The following is a 23,825-nucleotide window of genomic DNA, read 5'->3' as shown; positions in this document are numbered from 1 at the left end:
GTGGATGGGAACCTGGGAGGCAGTGACCATGAGATGGTCGAGTTCAGGATCCTGACACAAGGAAGAAAGGAAAGCAGCAGAATACGGACCCTGGACTTCAGAAAAGCAGACTTTGACTCCCTCAGGGAACTGATGGGCAGGATCCCCTGGGAGAATAACATGAGGGGGAAAGGAGTCCAGGACAGCTGGCTGTATTTTAAAGAATCCTTATTGTGGTTACAAGGACAAACCATCCCGATGTATAGAAAGAATAGTAAATATGGCAGGCGACCAGCTTGGCTTAACAGTGAAATCCTTGCTGATCTTAAACACAAAAAAGAGGCTTACAAGAAGTGGAAGATTGGACAAATGACCAGGGATGAGTATAAAAATATTGTTCGGGCATGTAGGAATGAAATCAGGAAGGCTAAATCACACCTGGAGTTGCAGCTAGCGAGAGATGTTAAGAGTAACAAGAAGGGGTTCCTCAGGTATGTTGGCAACAAAAAGAAAGCCAAGGAAAGTGTGGGCCCCTCACTGAATGAGGGAGGCAACCTAGTGACAGAGGATGTGGAAAAAGCTAATGTACTCAATGCTTTTTTTGCCTCTGTCTTCATGAACAAGGTCAGCTCCCAGACTACTGCACTGGGCAGCACAGCATGGGGTGGTGGCCAGCCCTCTGTGGAGAAAGAAGTGGTTCGGGATCATTTAGAAAAGCTGGACATGCACAAGTCCATGAGGCCAGATGCGTTGCATCCGAGAGTGCTAAAGGAATTGGCGGATGTGATTGCAGAGCCATTGGCCATTATTTTTGAAAACTCACGGCGATCGGGGGAAGTCCCGGAAGACTGAAAAAGGCTAATGTAGTGCCAATCTTTAAAAAAAGGGAATGAAGAGGATCCTGGGAACTACAGGCCAGTCAGCCTCACCTCAGTCCCCGGAAAAATCATGGAGCATGTCCTCAAGGAATCAATTCTGAAGCACTTAGATGAGAGGAAAGTGATCAGGAACAGTCAGCATGGATTCACCAAGGGAAAGTCATGCCTGACTCATCTAATTGCCTTCTGTGATGAGATAACTGGTTCTGTGGATGAAGGGAAAGCAGTGGACGTGTTATTCCTTGACTTTAGCAAAGCTTTTGACATGGTCTTCCACAGTATTCTTGTCAGCAAGTTAAAGAAGTATGGGCTGGATGAATGGACGATAAGGTGGATAGAAAGCTGGCTAGATTGTCGGGCTCAACGGGTAGCGATCAATGGCTCCATGTCTAGCTGGCAGCCAGTATCAAGTGGAGTGCCCCAAGGGTCGGTCCTGGGGTTGGTTTTGTTCAATATCTTCATTAATGATCTGGAGGATGGTGTGGATTGCACCCTCAGCAAGTTTGCGGATGACACTAAACTGGGAGGAGTGGTTGATTCACTGGAGGGTAGGGATAGGATATAAAGCGACCTAGACAAATTGGAGGATTGGGCCAAAAGAAATCTGATGAGGTTCAACAAGGACAAGTGCAGAGTCCTGCACTTAGGACGGAAGAATCCAATGCACCGCTACAGACTAGGGACCGAATGGCTAGGCAGCAGTTCTGCAGAGAAGGACCTAGGAGTTACAGTGGACGAGAAGCTGGATATGAGTCAACAGTGTGCCCTTGTTGCCAAGAAGGCCAATGGCGTTTTGGGCTGTATAAGTGGGGGCATTGCCAGCAGATCGAGGGACATGATCATTCCCCTGTATTCGACATTGGTGAGGCCTCATCTGGAGTACTGTGTCCAGTTTTGGGCCCCACACTACAAGAAGGATGTGGAGAAATTGGAGAGAGTCCAGCGAAGGGCAACAAAAATGATTAGGGGTCTGGAACGCATGACTTATGAGGAAAGGCTGAGGGAACTGGGATTGTTTAGTCTACGGAAGAGAAGAATGAGGGGGGATTTGATAGCTGCTTTTAACTACCTGAAAGGTGGATCCAAAGAGGATGGATCTAGACTATTCTCGGTGATAGCAGAAGACAGGATAAAGAGTAATGGTCTCAAGTTGCAGTGGGGGAGGTTTAGGTTGGATATTAGGAAACACTTTTTCACTAGGAGGGTGGTGAAACACTGGAATGCGTTACCTAGGGAGGTGGTGGAATCCCCTTCCATAGAAGTTTTTAAAGTCAGGCTTGACAAAGCCCTGGCTGGGATGATTTAGTTGGGGATTGGTCCTGCTCTGGGCAGGGGATTGGACTAGATGAGCTCCAGAGGTCCCTTCCCACTCTTATATTCTATGATTCTATGACATATGTTTCGCCAGCTTAAGTGATAGTGTGCACAGCTTCTCCCGCAGACATAGTTATCACCACTCATTGGGGGTGGTTTAATTATGTCGACGGATAAGCTTTCACCTGTTGGCATAGATCTGTGATGTAGCCGCTCTTATAGTGGCACAGCTGCATTGGTACAGCTGTGCCACTGTAAGGTCTCTAATGTAGACATCTAGTGTAACTGCAACATGGCCTACTTTGTCCCTGTCAGATGAGGGCAACTTGGGCTCAGAGACATACTCCAGGGAGGGGCTGTAAGTGCCGCTATTTGAGGACTCAGAGAGATACTGTCTGAGCAAAGGCTGGTTTGTCGGTCTGGGTAAGAAACACCAACCTGGGCACTATTGACGTGAGTCATATTTTCCTCTGTAGCCAAGAGAAAGGTCTCTAAAAAAGGCTGACCCTGGGGTTTTTGTGCTGAATGGCATCAGAAGCTTGCACTAAATTCTTTATAGATAGTAGAGTTCCTTTGACTCAAGGCAGAGGGGAGGAAAACTAACGTACCATGAGAATTTTATCCATGTAGAATTCTCTACCAGGGCTTCCATCGTTGTATTTTGTATCAATGGCAAAACATAAGAAGAGGACATCCACGACCATTTCATAAATTGACAGGAAGCAGTGAGCAACCAGGAAAGCAAAGAGGCAGACAATGATGAGAGGCAGCACCCACACTGTGTAATCCCGCTGGTAGTTCAGCAACATAACCCCTGCCAAGCCTGTGCTGCAAACGATCAGGACCTGAAGCAAAGAAAACAAAAAGACAAGAATGATTGCAGAAGCCGTTGGATTATTTTTCATGTACGTGTGCACAGACTTTAATCTCACAGGTGTAGGAGAACTGGATGCTACAGTGTCACTGACTCCACCACAAGACACTAAATATGACTAAAACCCAGGTGCCGCTGGATCCAGCCAGAGCTGTTTTCAATGCTGTGCCTGCGCAGAGGAGAATACCATCTCTTCAAAGCCCTAAAAGCTAATTCACATGAGTAAATACAAAGCTGTCACTTACCCATTGTTTTTTGGGGGGGGGAAGAGGAGAAGATACCCTAGTAAGACAGAACCTTACTCTGCTGTTTTGTCAGTTTATTCAAATGATAAACTCCTCGGGTCAGGGATCAGTTCTAGGTCTGTACTTTTTACAGAATATAAAAATTAGTATACCCAGATCCATCAACTAATATGCTTTATAATAATTTTGCTTGCAAACACACATTTTGACAAAATATTCCTTCAGCTTGTTCCTGTCCCTCCTATTTGCAACAGGAAGGCTGCTAAGAATTACCTTGTGTATTAGGTCCCCACTGTAAAATAAGCCTTATTTCTCACACTAATTTTAACAGTGTAAGGCATTTCTACATCTCTTTCAGGTAGTTTCTCAAAAATTAGCATGAGTGGCCCTATGAAACGTCATATTGGGTGTCAATGTAGTTTTTATGAACAATACACCATATCTCTGCATTTAAAAAAATCAAACACTGCAAAATAGGTCAGTTTCCACTGTATTATTCAGATATTGCATTAAGCTGAAAGAAGAACGGGGCTGGTCAGGCAGCACCATGGAGCTAACACTGTTGTTTGGTAGTCCGCACCGCTTATTTAAGCATTACTGCCACCCTTCTGTTCACCCAATGATCTGAAAGCCATTTTTTGATGGAGACATTTCCTGTCATGTTAGAGTACTCCAGGGAACTGCACTGCTCACTTCAATACCCCCAAGGCACCTGTATCTTCATTATGTGCTCATTCCCATCACTCTGTATTGATTTGTTTATTTACTGGATTAGAAAACCACACTTAAGAGTTCAGCCCGCTGTAATCTGATTTAATACATGGAGAGGAGCATACAGAGGACAGACAGTTCTTTCCATGAAGGGCCCCAATGCTGATGCGTACTTGTGGGGCTACATCTGAGGCGGCTGGACTAGTATTTAGTAAATACAAACACAAAAAGTCAGCCCAGATGGAACAGTAACGTACTGGGTTCTGGTTTTTCCTGAAGAAATAGAAAATGGAGCTGCAACAGCAGTTCTTAGTAATCTTTCTACCTTGGAATATACTTGATCCCAACTCTTTCCTCTTTACTCCCACAATGGGCAACTCCCAGCTGCCAATACAAGGTCCTGCTGCCTCCCATTCCACCCCTACTACAAGGGCTGGTTGAAAAGGGGTAACTTCTTTCTGAAGGAAAACTGAGGTTTGATGAAACAAGTTGTTAGGGGAATTGTCGGCTTTCCTTACATTTTAGATTTTTCAATGGAAAACCAAAAACTTCTGGTCAGACTTTTTTCAGCTGTCCATTGTCAAAGGAATTTTCAGCTGAACCCCTGCAACGCGCACTGTCTGACCAGTCTTACCCACCACCATCCGGAGAGTCTTTTACACTTCCCTTTCCTGCTCACGGCCCTCTAAATCATGTTCCTGACTGGAAACAGCAGGATGGAATGGGTCCCAGCAGTGGGCAGTGGGAAAACAAGCTCTCAGAGGCACAGTGTAGCTGCAGCTACAATGTACAGGGAAGGTTTCCGACAGCAAGCAGGCTTGTTCCAGGTCTGTAACAGTACACCCCTGAGGCATACCTTTCCCAGGAACAGCATGAAGTCTCCCACTGTGTTTATGGCAGCCACTCGCAGAGCATTCTCCACTAGAATGACAAAGGCATCCTTTGCTGAGGTGCAGAAGTTGGTGCTGTTGATAGCTGTGGCTGTATATGCATTCTGGGGGAAAGCAAAATGAAGAATTAGTCACAGACACACTGTCTCTTTTCCTTCAACATTCCCCAGAGCTCGTGTTCCCAATATCTATCTACCTGCCAAGAAATCATCTGCTACGGCAACAAGACTTTCTCCTTCCATCCCCTTCCACAACAGGGAACACAATGTCATGAGACACTTAATTTAATAAGAGATCTTTAAAGGTACAAATCTAATCAATAAATAATGAGGACTCAGTAACATGACACTCACTTTCAAGACAACCAGCTCCATCCCAGAATTAGGGAGGAAAGGAACTGTGTAATGAAAAATCCAGTCAGTGCTCACTGCTGATTTCATAAACAAAAAAGGCAAGGATTTGTGCTGGCTTTTGAGCCAGTCACGGCTCACCTTGAAGCTGCGAAACCAAGTCCCCCCAGGGCAGTAGTTGACTCAATAGACAGAGAACAACAGAGGAAGGAATAACCATTTTTCCACCTGCCTTGCTTATTCTTGCCATATATATCAGTTTCACAGCAAAATGCTAGTGGAAAAATCATTTGGAATCTCGCTGCAGGAGTAGGAGATGAGCAATGACATTACTACCTAGTTAAGCAGCTGGACAAAAAAGCTCTCTCAGGACATACAATAGTTTGAGGGTCATGTGTTTCAGAGAAGTTGCTTTCTAGATGTTGGAAAAGAAAGCATTTTTAGTTCTGTCCAGCATCACTGACTAGGTAAGGCATAGGTAACAAAGACAATTTCCAATAATTACACACTTCACTAACAATCTTCATCAAGACAATTCAAAAACAAGGCCTGGTGAGGGCAGGCCAGGACTATGCCCACGCTAGAACTTTATGGTATGCTATAAGGTTTTGTCTGGTAGTTTCATCACAACTCTGAAAACCAAGCTTTGAATAAGGCAGCTTCCAAAAACGTATCTTGTGGTTCTACAAGGAGTACAAGTTCTGAACGACTTTAATCTGACCCAAGGGGAAAGTGAGCTCGCTTACAAAGGTAGCTGGGTTCACAATCATATAGTTTGCGAAATCAAAGAGGGAGGAGCTCCATCATACAAAACGTTTGTCTCAAATTTGAGAAACAAATCGAATAGTAAAAAAGAAATTTATATTAACAGACTATAGCACAACTCTCCCACAAGGAAACAGATATGACTAAACAACCCATCACAATTCACAGTTGTTCTCCTTCTTTAGATAATGCTACACTGAAGCTGGGAGGTATAATTCAGGTCGATGTACCCGTGACAGCTCTGCTCAAGTTAGCATGCTAAAAATAGCAGCGTGGCAGCTGAGGTGGCACCTTGGGCTAGCCACCCGAGTACATACTCGGGATCTCAGACGTGGTTAGACTCTGACACTAGCCCGACCTGCCATAGCTACCCTACTATTTTTAGCACACGAGCTCAAGCAGAACTAGTATGTATACATCTACCTGAGATAGGAACTGCACCTCCCATCTGCTGTGTCGACATAGCCTTAAAGGAAGAGACTTAAAAGAAACACATTTTCTCAAATATGTGATGCTCAAATATTAAAAAGGAGAAAAGCTCCACACTCTGTTATGATAAATACACTTTCAGACTTAAATGTACCTGGGGAGAACGGGTGCCGGGGGTGTTGTACTCAGCCATTAAACTAATGCTATATTGCTTAGACACGATTAGTCATTTTTAAAGGACAAAATGTCTTTTCCAGAAAGAGAAATGTGGACAATTTTTCACACAGGCGCTGTAAATGAGGACTAATGTAATGAGCCTCAGTGAGATCACAATGTACTTTAATTTCAGTAATGGGGACATGACTGAGGTACATAGGTTCAATCAAGTTCCAAAGTACAATTTAACATGTGTCAACTTCAGGAAAAAATTACTCCATCTTCTGGTTTAAGACTATCCTTCCTCAAACACATAAATTGTCAGCCTTTATATAAAAAGTCATAGTATATAAAATCTTACCTGATTTAAGTAAGTCAGGCACTTTTCTAGACACCAAAGGCAGCAGATGCAAGCTTTCAGCATACATCGAGCACAGGCATTTTCCTAGCATGGCAACAGGGGAAAAAAACCCAAATACATTAAAAAACCCCCAAAGGACAAAGAACATGAATGACCATTACATTTAAATGCATGGGCTATACTTTAAGGGCTGAATATTCTGAAATCAGCCCGTAAGTTTCATGAACACACTTACTTTTTTGGTCAGAACTTAGGATCAAATTTCAAGCATTTGGAACCCAGTATTTTAATAAGAAGTAGGTTTCCCTTACTTTTCCTTTGAGTTGGGAATGAATATACATAAGGATCATTCGTGGAATCTTCACTAATGTGATAATGAAAGAACCTTTTGCCACTGTTCCTAGGTGGTAACAGACAAGGCGATTTACTGATGCCAGAATAGGAGTAAATGGCAGATTCCGTTTCTCCCTGTGGAAAATCAGCAGAGAAATAAAATAAAGCAGTATCATCAATATGGACTTCAGATGAGAAAAAACACCTACAGACAAATTTGGACTGAGTTCATAGGTGAAAAGCAATTTGGTGGTCTCATTCTAGTCTTCAGTGGACACTGCTGATACACTGAGAAGCAGGGTATAGAACAGTATTAGCTTTAATGTAATAACAGGAAGAGGATGAGTCATCAGCTGAGCTGTGCGGGGATACTGGCCTGCACTATAGTTATACCTAACCAATCAATATTTTAAGCTCTACACTTTTATGAATGTCTAATTCAACATTTTTAAGTCTTTCCCTCCTCTCCCCCAAATTTATTTTAGGATTTTCCCTATTTTATATATTGGAAAAAGCATATATACATTCATTACACAAAAGCTGTTTTCAGACCATTTGTATTTCTGAATATACCTATCCACAAAGCCAGGGAATCAAGTATTAAAACAAAATACAGTGCTGTAACCAAGTATTTATTGGGATGTATTTATAAGGGGAAATAGGGATGTATTTATAAGATGAGCTGAATGCACATTCAGTCTTCTGATATAGCTTTTAAGAAATGTATTCTTATCATTCGTATTTGTTTCCTCTAAAGCAAGCCATCACTATTTCCCTCTCTACAGCAGGTCCATTCAGCATTTAGTGAAAGAGCGCCCGATAAGTATTAAAAAAAAACAACTCAGTGATACAAGTATCATAGGATTAATGTTAATGAAGTGCCAATGTTCCAATAATAAAATGCCTCCCCTGAATTTAGGAAAACCTATTCTTAAGGTTTCAGAGTAGCAGCCGTGTTAGTCTGTATTCGCAAAAAGAAAAGGAGTACTTGTGGCACCTTAGAGACTAACCAATTTATTTGAGCATAAGCTTTCGTGAGCTACAGCTCACTGCATCCGATGAAGTGAGCTGTAGCTCACGAAAGCTCATGCTCAAATAAATTGGTTAGTCTCTAAGGTGCCACAAGTCCTCCTTTTCTATTCTTAAGGGTGGTTTCACTTGAAAAATATAAAAAAGTGGCACCTTCTAATTCCACAGACCTGCTCCCTGCATGTACTGATTCATGCTGACTTCAGTGAGGAAAAAATGTTTTTACACTTTTTGGCTCCTGTTAGCATTCTGAAGTCAGTTTTCAGTGAGCTGGATTCTATTTCTTCTTGCAAAAAACAGTTTACCTAGTTCCAACCAGTTATATCTGTGCAAATGAAAGAAGGCAATTGGCTTGTACAAGTGTAACCGAGGGCCTAACCTGGCCAACAGAACCTTATGACGAGGCTTGGAAGCATACGTTTTTACCAGTAGATGTTGATAAATGTCAATTTCACCACATGCATACACACACACACACAATGGCAGAGTAAGCAAAATGCTCCTTGAGTTTGATTTCAGGATGCTTGCCTTGTATATTTTGACAGAGGATGTTGGCAACTTGTGTTTTAACAGTCATAAAAGTTTTAAATTTCTGATTCTCATTGTCTACGGTCATTAAATAATTCTGACCTTTCTCCATCATTCCCCTCAACTGTGAAAATTTAAATAAATATTGAATGAAATGCTTGAAACGAACATTGATATTATCCATCAAAATAATAAAAAAAAAACCCAAATGCTGCCAAGACTATTTATGACTGGTAGCATTACATGAAATGCAAAGAGCCCGTCTTGGCTTTCAGATCCTTAGGTGAGAGTTCAGGGCTGGCAGTTAAACAAAAATCTTTCTGTATGCAAATTATGTACATCTGATCTAGAAATCATTAACAACAATGTGGAACCCCAGTATACCATTTTCACAGTCACTTTTCAGACTAGAACCACACTTTAATATGCAAGAAAACGAAGTAGTAGAGGGAAATGGATATTTAATAACTCAAAATTCCCATTAAGGGATGATGGACAGGGAGCAGGTAAGAGCAAACTCATTTACCTTCAGGTAAAATACAGTTAATAAACTCACAGATGTTGAGGATGCAAAAGATCTCTTAAATCATCTAGCCCACTTCCATGCCGCAGCAGGACTATTCCTGCCTACTGTGTATTTCCTAGTTATGTACAATTTTTGAAAACCGTACATTTGTAAAAACAGCACAGCAGGGACATCAATGAAATGAATGGTTGCCGGATATCAATGAAAATAAATTACGGTAAGGTATCTTTCATATGAGAGAACATTTAAACCAAAGTCCTGGTCTGCTCTGCTCTGCATGGACACTGATGACCCTATGGCAATTTTAATAAGGCATAAAGGCTTTGTCATGGGTTGACATTTTCCTCCCTTACTCCACCACTCTTGCTGTGCATCACCGCTGATGCCCTCTGCTTCAGAAGTAGCTGCGTTTTTCCAGAGGTGCTGTATCTCTATTGTTTGCATACTACTTTGAGACCATTTGGAATGGGAAGTGTAACTTAAATTATCAGATTGTTGAGCACAGAGATTTCTTTTTTTAAACAAATATATAGTGAACTATAAAATATCACGGTTACATTTTGAGAAATTTCACTTTAGAAAGATATACTTTAAAAAAAAGAAGAGGTGAATAAGTTCAATAAGATCATCATTTCTTTCCTTAATCAAAAATGTTGCCAACAGTTGTATGTTAGCGAAAGCACTGGATATCACTTCAGTATTCCTCATTCTCACAAAATTATTGCAAGACTCGTGATAGAATTTTTCTTAAAGCCTTATCTCCTAGCTCTGTGATTGAAGAACCTCCACTTCCATTTAAAAAAAATTAAAAATTTCTAGTCCTTATTGTGTAGAAAAAAGCTTAAAAACATGATTTCGGTGCACCTAGAGACTAAAAAAAACCAAATTAAAAAAAGCTCAGATTTATTTATTTTTAATTCTCATTATTTTTGAACACTGCAATACTACCAATTAGGAGTTATTATTCTAAAAACATGGGATGCATCCCTGTCTTGCATTTGAGATACATGTGCATTAGCTGATATGAGTATAGCATGATTTACAAATTTAGGACTCATGCACAGTGATAGTACACGGAGATTTAATATATACATTTTGCTTCACATGAATATTAGTATATAATCTTGCCTAAATTCATATGAAAATGATGGCTCTAATGGGACTTTCTGTAATCTTAGAAAACAGACAAATGAGTGGGTGTAAAGAATTGAAGGACTGTATTTTTCAATTAAGTAATCCCAGTCAATTAGTGCCAATCCTCTTAATTTAAATGGAGCTTATCGGCGTTATTACTGACAACAGATGAACGTCAAAGTGCTTTTTACTTTTTTTTTAAAAAAAAATGAATCATCTAGGTCTTAATTGTGTATATGGGACGTAGGGGCAAACAAGACTGCAGTGCTTAACATCTTTAAATTGAACAAAACCAGCTAAACATATTATTTATTTTAGGAGTTTGCTTTTGCTTTTCAGCTTTCAGGCAGAACACATCTGCTCATTTCACCACAAGCTCTGGCCCCAGCTATTTTTGATGATTCAGTTACTAGGTCTCTCAAGAAAAAGCTGTCTGAAAAGTTCTCACCTTGTGAAATAGTATGTCACAACAGCCCCAGCTACAGTCATCTGTTGACATGCTAGAATAAATTCACTGATCCAGATCAGCCCTACCACATGGTACCACCACATGTATCGTAGAGGGCCCAAAACCCGGAATTCCACAAACCCTTGTTCATTTAGGACAGGGCTACCTAGAAACAAATCAGAGAAAGAAGGCAGATAGCCAATATCAACTTAGAAAGAAGGAACCATTTGTAATTCAGCTAATAACTCTCAATCATTTGAAGAGTGATAGCTCTGTCTACTAATAAAGCGTTAACACCTGTGTAGCTGGACAGTTGATAATGGAGATAATATTGCTGGGTCAGCCTGCAGAATTATTAATTACTCTTAATAATTATGCAGAGAAAGGATTTTAAAATTCTCCAGAGCACATTCAACATCCAAGTTAAAAAAAAAAAATTGTTAGCCATGTGGCAATTTGGAAAAAAATAATAAAGCAGAATGATTTCTTATTCCAAAATGTAAAGGAAGGAAACCTAAGTCATTCTGAATTTTCTGCCACCCTCTCTTCATATCCATAGTTTGCAAAAATTGCAGAAATTTATTTAAAGATCATAATTTGTATTTTTTAGTTAGGATCAAACAACATTAATGGTCACCTCTATTTCTTGATGGTGCAAGTGTTTATATGTGTGTTTTGTCTATATTTGAATAACAAAATCTATTTGCGAGAATACTAGCAGCATTTGAGAAGAGAAGATTTTTCCCAAAGAATTTTATACATATTTTAAAACCCAATAGACTTGTCTGATCCAAGTAGCACTTTCACATAAGCTCACTGACATTGTGTCAGGATTTCCTCAGGCGATGGATGCTCTATTTCAAAAAGCATTAGCATTCACTGTGGAGGTCCATCTCACCCATCAGAATGATGTGAACAGCAGAAGAGGTTCAGGAAAATACAGAGGATGGACATAACAGGTGCATAAAACAGATCCAACTTGAAAGCCATTCGTGTTTTCACTTAGGTTTGCACTAAATCTGTTATGTGAGTGGTTTCAGATTTGTATGAACCTTGGAAGACAAACACCAATACCAAAATAATTTTGTTCTAGTAAATTACTATTTGGAAAAGCAAGTTTCTTCTGACTCATTTTTAGAAATGTTATACATTTTGGCTTTTAGTAGTTTGGGAAATATTGATATATAGTATGTATGGCCTTGTTTCTGCAAAGGACTTCAATATTTGTTTAACTTTAATGCAAAACATTTTATCCCATTGACATCAATGGGACAACTCACAGTGCATAAAATTAGGCACGTGCAGGACCAGGGCTGAGGTTACCAACAGTTAAAACGGAGCAAAGCTTTTTATTATTAAAGCCCAAACTTTGGCCCTGATGATGCAACTGGGTCCATTGGGTGCAGGGGTCTGTCTACCTGCACAGCTCAAAATGCAGAATTGGGACCATAACCATTTTCAGGCACAAGAAAAATAGTGTGACTCATTGTTCCCCAGATAACAAACATCACATCTCATAATTAAAATTAAACTTATAGCAGTAAAACAAACAAAACCAAGAACAAATTCTGTTATCTCTGTCCCTTGTTAAAAACAGGGCCCCAAAATCCCAAATATTTTCCCGTAGTTAGGCCGAAACAGTTTTACGATCTAAAAAGTGTTAAAATTACTATAATGTATTAGAGCATCTGTGAAGTAGTGAACCCACTATTTCAAGTTCCATTTAACCCTCTTCCCCCATATGCTTATAACTTTCTGAAAAATACACATTTCCCATTTTGAAAAGTTACTGCCACCGTTTTGTACAGAACTAACTAAAATCAGCTAAACATTTAGGCCCCAATCCTACAAACTCCTCTATTCAGGCAAACCCTTGTACCTCTACTGAACCCCAGCAACTTCTATGGTGAATCTCTAGGCCTTTATCTTGAAACTGGGTGTGTAAAGTCCTCTTTGCTGAGGAGCATGTCCACTGCCAAGGCTACGTCTACACTTAAAATGCTACAGCACACAGCTTAGCACTTCAGTGTAGATACTTCCTACAGCGATTTCTGTAATAAATTCACCTCCCCAAGAGGCAGCAGGTAAGTCGATGGAAGCGCTGTCTACACAGGGACTTAGGTTGGCTTAATTATGTCGCTCAGGCATGTGGATTTTTCACACCCATGAGCAAGGTAGCTGGGTGGATCTAACTATCTAGTGTAGACCAGCCCTAAGCCTGCCACAAACACCAGAAAATTGGCTACTGTGCATTTGCGTTTTGAACGATGCTCTGTGCATGCATGTGTCCTTTTAGAAATGTGCATTTATCAGTTTACGTAGTGGCTAAATGGCTTGTGCTGCCATAAGTCCTTAGAGGAGCGTCTCTGGGTTTTTTAACCCTTTGCTCTACAATGAAAGGGAGGAAAATTAAATGCAAAAACCTGTTAATGTAATGTTCATGTCACAGGAGATATATTTAAAAAGTCAAGAAATGCAGAGTTATGGCCCCTACAGTAACATTAGCATATTCATATTGCACGTCTCTAGCATTTTCTATTCCTTTTACTTTTGTTAAATACATTGCATATATGTTGAATATTATGGCAAGTGACTATATTAATATTTCTGCAGGAACCTTAAAAAGGATACCATCAACCTGAAAATTACATTTATCTGCATGCGATTGTTATAAGTAATCCCTAAAATCACCATAACAGAGAGACGACAGAATACTTTCCCTCTATTATTGTTTGTTTAGTTTGTGTATTTGACAGCACCTTATCAGGTTGCTGATGTTGCACCAGCCCTGGCTGGGGACTGTTTACTGGTAACAGCTGCAGCAGAGCTGAAAATGAATAGATTACAAGCAGCAGGTGGCTGGTTGTGTGCACAGAGAAGCGGGAAGAAGGACCAGGGACAGACCTGAGCATGGCTGGTGGTGTCTATCTCAGGTCCAGCCAAAATACCCTCTAAACACAGAAAGGAACAGAAATAACAGAACATTATTTCAAAAGATGTGCTGAGTTTAATTTTTGAAGATAAAACCAGATTGATGGATTCCGCTGAAGTTGTACATTTCCTGACTTTTAAAAAACATGTATGTCTTTACTGATGTATTGACATGCTTTTTTTGTATTTAATTTCTGCAACTCTGCAAATCAATGAGACAGCCAAAAATGAGAGACTATCCAGTCTGAAAGCTACCCTAACAGGATAGCTAAGTATTCCTCTGGCATGGGGAAATCTATGAGTGGCATAAAGCTGGCATCATAAACTCTCCACCTTCCTTTCCTAGGCCCCGCTACCGTATATGGAATATGCCATAACCAGAACACACTGTGTTCGAACAGGTCCCAGCTAGCGTGACAGTCCCTTGGAGACTTACTGCTTGCATGTTACAGCAGCCCTGCAGCTGCTCTTCCTCACATCAAAGGGGGGCAAAATAGTGGTAGAAAGCCATTTCCCGGGCACCAAACAATGGGTAACTTCACACCTGATGATGAATACAGATGTGCACAAGAACACAGCAATCTCTTTCAGCTCTAAAGTACTCTCTGTGCTCATTCAAAGTATTCAAAGTCAAAGGGATATACCAGAGCACAACAATTCTTATTTTCAAATTTTAACTACATCTAAAGTCTGAACAAGAAAGTACTAGTGTTTACTTAAAAGAAGCAATGTACCCACATACCTGTAGTGCCAAGGAAAAGCAGGACCATGATCCAGTAGCTCCAAAACAGGATGAGGGCAAAGAAAGTCCAAAAGGGCTGGAAGACTAGCAGTGGCAGGTGAATGAAAACTTTGCCAGCCACGTGGAACAAGGCAATGGTGAGAGCTACTCGCTTGCGCATAATTAACATTATCAAGAACAAGATAACCTGAGGAGAGAAGTTTCCAACTGACATTTTAGGTGATGAAAAGCAGACCATCAGGTGCAGTAAACAACACAGGCTCTTCAAGTAGAGCAAACTAATCACACTTCCAACACAGTTTATGTAAACCCTGCAAGCTTACATGACTTAATCCTACATCAAATATTTCGAGATTGATTTATCAATGCAAACTATTCTTAGTGACTCCTGCTATCTTTTAAATTACATTTCTGAACTGACACTCAGACTGACAAGACTATAGAACAAATTCTATCACTCAGTTGCATTGTGCAACCCAGTGAAAGCAACGAGATGGCACAGGTGTAGCTGAGGGCAGAATCTGCCCTATATTTTGAAAAAGATCCTGGAGAACTTGTCAGATAAGTTTATAAAAAGGTTTAATTACAGTGCATGCCTGTATCAAGATTACTAACTAAAATGAAATTATGAGGTATCATCTCAGCATTGCATGTTTGATTTATCTGACAAACAGGATCCAAGTGCAAGTGAACATACAAATTAAGGGTCCAATCCTGAAGCTGCTCTGTGCAAGGAAGTCCCAGCTGACTTCTGAGAGTGGCCCAGACCAGCTGTGGGTTCAGGCCCTACAATACACTCTCCCCTGGCATCAGAAGAATAGGTCTACCAGAACAGTGCCTAATAGTAGAAAGTGAAACAACAAAACATAGAGGGATATTGTTTCTGAAGCGTTTTCAATCTTTCCTGCACACATTACAAAACCTGCATTGACAAGCCAAAGAACATGGCGAGAATGACAGAAAAAAGGAATACAATTTTGTCAGTGACAAAGCACTTACCGTGAAGACAGTAGCTGAAATGGCATAGACCAGGAGGGCCTGAAGATTGTCTTTGGCTACTTGAAGCTGATCAGCAGTAAGAGTTTCATTGACAAAGTTTCTTTGCTTAGCATACAGCCACCACAGGACTCCTGTGCCTCCTATGGTTTGAATTAAAAACAGGACAAATACTATATTTCCCTCTACAGAACAGAGGCACAAAGAATGGAATCAGCCAAACACAGCATAGTCTAAACTGACAGAAAATATCCAAGTGGGCGGATGCTACTCTGAAAGGAAGGATTTTGAAGGGGGAGTGCTCTGGCTTCCCACTTGCCTGCTAATCAAACAGGTACTCTCCCTGCACTGCTCCTACCCTGCTAGGTCCACCCGAAAATCATGCACCCTTGGATCAGTACTCCTCATTTCATGGGTTTTAGAGAGAACAGGGTGAAGCCACTAGTCAGGGGAGGCATGGTAAGGACAGATACTGCTCTGATATGACAGGCATTAGAGGACTGGAAGGGGGTAGGGAAGGACAGGAACGGATGATGATGTGGTAGGATGTGTATGGGATATTAAAATAGAAGAACTGAGTGAGGGAGCCCCAGAGAGGATGTAGAGAAACAAGAAGAGCAAAGAAAGGTGGATAAGTGAAAGGGTAAACACTTCAGAGAGAAGTGCCACCAGGAAAGAGGAAAGGAAGCAACCAGGAGACAGAGAGAGGAAAGGGGAGAAAATCCATGACACCGGAAACAGCACCTCAAATAAATCACAGATAGGTGTTCCTGCCTGAAGAAGAGCTGATGCAGGCACTGGAAGTGCAGGAGTGATAGGGAAAAGCCAGCTCACCTCACGTGAGGTGGGAAAATGAAAAATAAAAATAAAAGGCTAAGAAGAGAGGGAAGCATCTCCCGTTAAACTCTCTGGTGGAAATCCCAGCCCTACTGAAGTCAATGGGAGTGGCAAAACTCCCATTGACTTTAATAGGGCCAGAATTTCACTCTCTGGCTCTAGCCATTTTTCCAAGACAGAACCTTCCCTTTGATCTGGGATTCCACACCTCCAACGAATTAACCTTTTTCTTTTGATATTTCTTTTCTCTCTCCAATTCTCCTCTCCTTTCCTCAAGGTTTGAGACTCAGCTGCGGTGTGCCTATCTAAAGTGCCAAAATCTTAGCTGATGGATTCTATTCGTTTCAAAAGATAGGTGTAGGACTCAGGAAATTCCACATTTGCTACCGACCATATGGGGCTTTCAAAAACAATGAACTAATGTAAACAAAGCAGCGTGTCTCACAAAACATAACTTTTAAGGTCTTTGCACTTGGTGCTGTGTTTCAGCATGTAATAAGATGTCAGTGGGGCAGTTCAGAAAAGCTAAGTGATCTTGAAAGTATTTTTACCGGCCCACTGAAATTTTTCTAACTCTGGCAGGTCACAGGACCTTAAATCATGGCTGTCACCTAATTTAACCTCCTGCCCATACCCAATATTTTGGCTGCATTATTGAAGATCAACAATATAAAACTTCAGTTCCACAAAATTTGAAGTTAATGGGGTAGATCAAAGCTGCCAGAAAGCAGCCCTAATGGGACAACTGGGAATTCACATTATGTAGAGGAATCTCTGGCATCTTAAAGCCAGCGTGTCTAACTCATCTCACAGCTTCAGGCTACTGTTACTTGCTCTGGGGGCCTAACTAGCCCCCTGCTCCCCCAGTAGTCCCCAGGATTGGAAGAGGTATGCAAAGAGGAGGAAAAGTGATGGAAAACCACCGATGTTCCCCTCTGCTTAAATGTACAGAGCAGAGCTCAGGCACCCCCTAAGGGCCTCTCCTAAATGTGAATGGGGCTGCTCTGCCCCACAGGGCTCTATACTGCAGTTGAAGGATTCTGAATAGATTCCTGGTGTCTCATTCTCCAGGTTGTCACGGGCTGTGTGTACTCATCCGCCAAGCAGGAGGTGCAGTAATTATCTGGCTGGGTAAAGAGCAGCAATGACTTAATCTAATCCAGTCCTCCTCAGCCAGAAGGATAGCAGTTTCCCCATGGAACCTTGAGACAGGTCAACGTAAAGCAGAAAAAAAGAAGTGGCTCTGAGTAGGACGCTGATTAACCTCGCGATTGTGGGAGAGAGATCAGAACTTGGTTCTCAAAAACAAGGAAATGAACAAGACTTACCAAGCGATCCCAAAATGACAAGAATTGTTAAGATCCAAACCAGTACTCTTGAAATGTACCTGATTATCACCATCAAAATCATGGACAGCACTGCAAAAGAGAAAAATATAATAAGCAGAGCAATTATTTCAAACAGGAACATGCTACAAAGGTGTTGTTTTTCGCGAGCAAGGGGGAGGAAATTCAATTGAACTCACTACACTAAAGATAATATTATCATCTTAATAATAATCTTATTGCATATTAATAGAATATTTTATAAAAGGAAGTGTCCCCCCCCATCCATGGCTTTCAAACTTATTATACAAATACACAAGGAAAGTCAGGTAGCCTCTACAATTCCTGCTTCTGCTAAGTAACAAGAGCATGTGTGCATTTACATAGTACACTATATATCGAACATAATTTACCCACACAGATGTATTCAGACAGTGACAAAACAAACAAGAGGACATGACAGAAGTGTGAGTTTAATATTATGAGTTGGGAAAACACTGCACAACTCTGAGCAGCAGAGGAGAACTCGCATGCAAACACACATGCTAAACAAGTGCAGATATTATGATGTATGTAATTTAAGATGTCATGTTTGTTACAAGGAAAAAATTACTGCTTTGTTCTTTATCTTTATAATTCACATTGGGTACTTTAATGAGTTTTATTGATTCTGCAATAATTTTTTACTTGCAATTTTCACATTTCCTCCTCCAATCTTTATTATTTTCCCATTTCTCATCTCTTAAATCCCCATTTTTGTGCACTTGGCATTATGGCATTATATGCAACATGCCACTTCAAAGTTCATTCATTTGGATTGGTACATAAATATTTCTGCATCTGTTTTCATAGTGCACCTATCATTTGGGAAGCTACTTCCCTCACAGAGAGCCAGCATGGGCATTGTATTAGTCCCACCGACATACAGACACAGCATGCTAAAATCCTCCTTAAATTGTCACTCACTAACATGTATTGTGTGTGCACTAGCTACATTTTGAAGGGAAAGGCATTGTGGTCGTCTTTGTGAACTAAACGATCTAACATTCTGATTTTTTTTAATTAAGGGGGCATAAAAATTGATCTGAAAGCAATCACATTTTTTATCCTCCTTTAACCTAAAGGACTAAATTAATTTTACATTATTTATTGAAAAATTTTATATAAAGTAAAATTTGGCAGTAATCCAAATATAGTGTTGCTAATAGACAGGGCCCTTTCAAATTCACGGCCATGAGAAACGTGCCATAGACTGTGAAATCTGGTCTCCTGCCATGAAATCTGGTCTTGTGTGTGCTTTTATCTTATACTATACAGATTTTATAGGGGAGACCAGTGTTTCTTAAATTGGGGGTCTTGACCCAAAAGGAAGTTGCGGGAGGGAGGTCACAAGGTTATTTTAGGGGGGCTGTGGTATTGCCACCCTTACTTCTGTGCAGCTACCCAGAGCTGGGTGGCTGGAGAGTGGCGGCTGCTGACTGAGCACCCAACTCTGCAGGCAGCAGCGCAGAAGGGTGGCAATACCCTATCCTGCCATCCTGACTTCTGCACTGCTGCTGGTGGCGGCTCTGCCTTCAGAACTGGGCTCCTGAGCAGCCGCCGCTCTCCAGCTGCCCAGCTCTGAAGGCAGCATCGCTGCTAGCAGCAGCGCAGAAGTAGGGTTAGCAGTACCGCAAAAAAAACAAAAACAAAAAAAATCTTTACAATAACATTGCGACCCCCCCGCTCCCCCCAACTCCTTTTTGGGTCAGGACCCCTACAATTACAAGACTGTGAAATTTCAGATTTAAACAGCTGAAATCATGAAATTTACAATTTTTAAAATCCTATGACTGTGAAATTGACCAAAATGGACCATAAATTTGGTAGGGCCCTACTAATAGAGCTACAAGTTTGCAAATTCTTAATTTTCTTTTTACCGTTAGATCAAATTATTACAGGTCCGCTATTATTACCACGGAGTGCAATGGAAGAAATAGTTCTGTGGGTTTCTTTGCAGCTGGTTCCAAGAAGTGATTTTGCGTTTTATTTTTTTTCAGTCAAGATCTCTCTCTCTCTCTACTACAGAGACAGATCGGCTATAGCAGAATCTTGCTGCTGTAGACTCTGTGGCACCCTACAGTCAGTCGTCATTTCTTTTTCTTTAACCACACACTCTTGACAGATGGCTGTAACAGCAGGGGTTGGCATTTTTAAGAGGTTAAGGGCCTCACACTAAGAATCCAATGAAGTCAGCTGATCAGAAATGTAATAAAATTGTGTGCATCCAAATTTACCCTCATTTATAGAGTCTGTTTAAAACAAACAATCACTTCACTTTGGTGTGATATCAGTGATCGACAAGAAACCTAAGGCCCAGAATTGGGAATTTCCCAGCTTTTAATAACACACTTGCAACATTTACATTCATAGAAACCAAGGTTAGGAGGTTCAAAGGAGCCAAACACAATTGCTTCTTTTCGCTCCTTTGAAAATCCCAGCCCAAATAGCTAAGCCATACACACAAAAAGAAGCCTAAGTCCCAGGTTTCTGAGAGCATAATGCCATGCATTGCTCTCATTTTTAGAAGGAGGTGCAGGGAGTGGGCAAAACTGTGAGTGAAAGGGCCAAATGAGCATTAGAAAGTACAGCTGCCTCTCCTTGACTTAAACAGCTGTGGCAAGAGCACTGAAGAATGTCCAACCCCTCCCCCCCATCTTAAATAAAAACTAAATGTGCATGTATATTTCTTTTGAAACAGTTATTTGGCTACTGAGTAAAAAGCATTTGAACAGTTTCCTGAGGGCTTATTACTGTATAGGTTTTATGTTCATGTTGTGGCTAGAGGATGTTAAAAGTCTCCTATCGCAGTACTATGAAACAGCTAATAATGAGAAAAACAATTACCTAGTGATAACAAGCAAAGTCCCATTATAATCTCTTTGCTGGTCATAACTCCACTAATCAGCCTGTGTAAGACACTACTGTCACTGACAAAGGTGATCAGGGCCTCTGCAAACTTGGCATAGCAGGAAATGTTCACAGGAGCACAGCGATGGAAGAATGGAATAGGTGCACTGGTGACACAAGAAAAAAAAAATCAGAAAAAAAATTACTCCTACTTAATATAAATGCCACATCAACACACAAATGAAAGGTGAATTGATGCAATACTCTCCACCCTCATAACACCATAACAAGGAGCTGTGAGTTTAATGCAGAGGTGCTGCTAGAATGACAATGGTCACAATGAGGAGTGATGCAATTTTTACAAGTATTTCTGTAAAGAAGGCAGCATGCATATTCCAATAGAATATTACCCTCCGCCTCTCAAAAGAGGGTTTTCTTAATTCAGCTTAAACATCTGTCATTCAAGTGTCATGTGGTACACCAGCTCAAACAATGCCCTTCACTGACTTCAAAATGGAATACTGACCCACTTTTGTAGCAAAAAAGTCATCTAAAAATGATTGTACTATAGTTGCAAAAATATACATTAGTCTAAAACATGTCACCATTTACAAGTGTTGCCAAGCAGCCATGTTAAAGATATCTTATTCGTTCCCTTTCTTATGTTTATTCTGGTCATAGGATAGGAAAATTACAGTAATTACTTACATTACCTCAGCTAAATAAGTCTTTAAATGTTTTATAAAAAATGCAACAAAGAGGCCTGTAATTGTTTAATTATTCATTTTACCCTGAATGGTATTAAGAGTCCTTCTCAAGGGGTACTGACATTTTGCATTACACACCGGACCCTCAATAGAACGCACGTCTATATAGCGCGAATTCACACAGAACATGGTCATGGCCCTGGATCCCAAATGTAATTACTTTAATTGCAATTCATTTTAACGTGGTCCCCACGTTAATGCGGTACTGCACATGGATCCTAAATCCTGCGTTCTCGCGAGGGTTCGGTGTACTTCTCACCCCAGTAAACAGACATTGGGATGCAGTTCACCAGCAGATAATACAGGAGAGCACAAACGTGAGACATTATTTTCCCAATGCTGCCCACTGGGGAGTTGCATCTTCTTGTACCCTAAACTAGATCAGACTATCAAGGTTGTTTATTTTATTTTTTAATTATTCTTTTCCATTTTATTAGCAATATTCTCTTGCTTGTAATTGAATCCAATGAATAAAATATATTTTTACATTAAATTGAAGAATTTTCTTTTAACCTCCAGATTCTTTCCTTCCTCTCCATCAGTTCCTACTGACTTATTTGCAAGATTTCAGTATAATGAAGCACCAGTGCACACTATCCCTTTGGGATTCTCCTATTTTAGTAGTGATTTTGAAGCCTGAGGTTTCCTGTACCAGATACCTCTTTTTAAATTGTGAGTCTTACCAAAATTTTAACCCTCACTTCTAATGTGAAGGGTTAGACTCATCTACTTTAAGAATATCCCCTCTATGCATTATTATTTTGGGGAGGTGGAGGAGACGAGGGAGATAATATACTAAAAAAGCAATTGTCTAATTATTCAGTGCAGAATTGGGAGGAGTTTATGGTCACCCTCATAACTAGATAATTAACAGATTCCCATGCTTTTGTGAAACTGACAGACATTTCTAAATAAAAAGAAATGTTATTTTTTAAGGTTTTAAGTCAACTGTGCTGACTAAGTAAATGCGTTGCAGATGCTTATGCTGATACCCTGCTTTCAGTGAGTGGTAAAGCCAGCAGTTAAGCAGAACAGTTACACATTTAGTCAGAGCTGTTAAAAATCAAATTAAACCCATAGTAATGGCCTTCCCATTTAGAGAGCAGCCTATATATTCCCTCAACTTTTTTATAAGATGGAGCCAGTTTTGGAATGTGTTAGCATCTCGCAGGTCTCCACAGAATGTATGCAATGAAATTTGAAAAACTTGAAATTAGAGGGCTTTGCATTTAACTTTTAATTCGTGCACGTGGTCCAATTTTAAGAAAGCTTACAACGTTTCACAGGCTTATACCGAAAATTAGAGCTATCATTCTGACAAAGCTCAGTTTTTATCCTGAAACATTCAAAAAAAAAAATCAATTTTTTACATCTTGACAAGAAAACAGACATTCTGAAAAAAGCCATTAGAAGCAATATGTCCTGGAGGAGAAATATATACTCTTTATCTTTATCACACAGCATTCCTGTATTAATCTCCTCATATCCCTCTTGCTTGTAGCAATTATACTGTACATATTAAGTTACCTGTTTTTATGTGTAATAGTTAAATAGAAACTGTTATAATTAATAAAAAATAAGGTCAGTGGTTATTACAACCTTTTTTTGAATAAATGAGACTCTTGAGAATGCAGCACGAGACCTGTTTCCATTTCAGTGGTTCTGACTCAATGAGCATGTGATGTGCCTTGTTTAACAAAAAATGAAATAATAAATCTAGTCATAGTGACCTCTGCTATTGATAAGACCCCTTGCTTATACCTTGAGACATTACATACTTAAATGAAATTATAAGCTTCTAAGAATAATCTGCTGCTTAATCATCATGATCAACATCGGCAGAATCTGCCTAGTAGGGGATGAGAAATAAATAAAAAAGCACAAATATGACAGTTGCATTGAAATTATATTAAGAGTCCAGTTTAATTGGATACAGACGAGGAAATGAATGCAGAGTTAAGAACAGAGCAGTTCTCTATTAGGTGGGCCTCAAAACAAGGGTGGATGTGAGATATTTAGAGTCCCCATAACTGATATATACCAACTCATGTAGAGGAGACTAAGCCAACAGAATGGAGCGTTCTGATGCTGTGATATGCTCTCCTTTTCTCTCCAAACTCAATGGAAGCTCCTCTGCAGGGCTGTGCAGAGCTGGAACAGGTAGAGGCAGGAAGGAAGTGGAAAACTGGCTAGAGGCCCTGCTCCAAAACCACCTTCATGCAGTGAAACTGCTCTCTAGCACAGGGAAGAGTTCCAGGAGGCACTACTGGAGGGCGTGCTTATCTCTGGCAGTGCTGTGAGGAAGCCAAAACGAGTAAGGACAGAGTTCCAAAGTTGAAATGTCAGAGTCCCCCAAGATCTCTGGGTTCCTCTGCAGGTCATGAGGAA

At 40.5% G+C, this 23,825-nt stretch overlaps 1 protein-coding gene across 2 annotated transcripts in view; it reads right to left on the bottom strand.

Annotated features, from left to right (window-relative positions):
* SLC44A1 (solute carrier family 44 member 1) overlaps positions 1-23,825 on the bottom strand; it is a 91,948-nt gene that overhangs the window by 7,828 nt on the left and 60,295 nt on the right. For both annotated transcript variants that reach the window (XM_073345962.2, XM_073345963.2), the window contains exons 6-14: positions 20,668-20,837; positions 17,785-17,874; positions 15,623-15,762; positions 14,624-14,810; positions 10,951-11,116; positions 7,264-7,420; positions 6,953-7,036; positions 4,858-4,995; positions 2,780-3,016 (exon numbers count right to left, since the gene is read on the bottom strand). In XM_073345962.2, the coding sequence (XP_073202063.1) occupies positions 2,780-3,016; positions 4,858-4,995; positions 6,953-7,036; positions 7,264-7,420; positions 10,951-11,116; positions 14,624-14,810; positions 15,623-15,762; positions 17,785-17,874; positions 20,668-20,837 (1,369 nt within the window). The remainder of the gene's footprint in view (positions 1-2,779; positions 3,017-4,857; positions 4,996-6,952; positions 7,037-7,263; positions 7,421-10,950; positions 11,117-14,623; positions 14,811-15,622; positions 15,763-17,784; positions 17,875-20,667; positions 20,838-23,825) is intronic.

This window comes from Lepidochelys kempii, chromosome 5 (assembly GCF_965140285.1).
Source record: "Lepidochelys kempii isolate rLepKem1 chromosome 5, rLepKem1.hap1, whole genome shotgun sequence".
Taxonomy (NCBI): domain Eukaryota; kingdom Metazoa; phylum Chordata; order Testudines; family Cheloniidae; genus Lepidochelys; species Lepidochelys kempii.
This window is presented reverse-complemented; position numbering and strand designations above follow the sequence as displayed.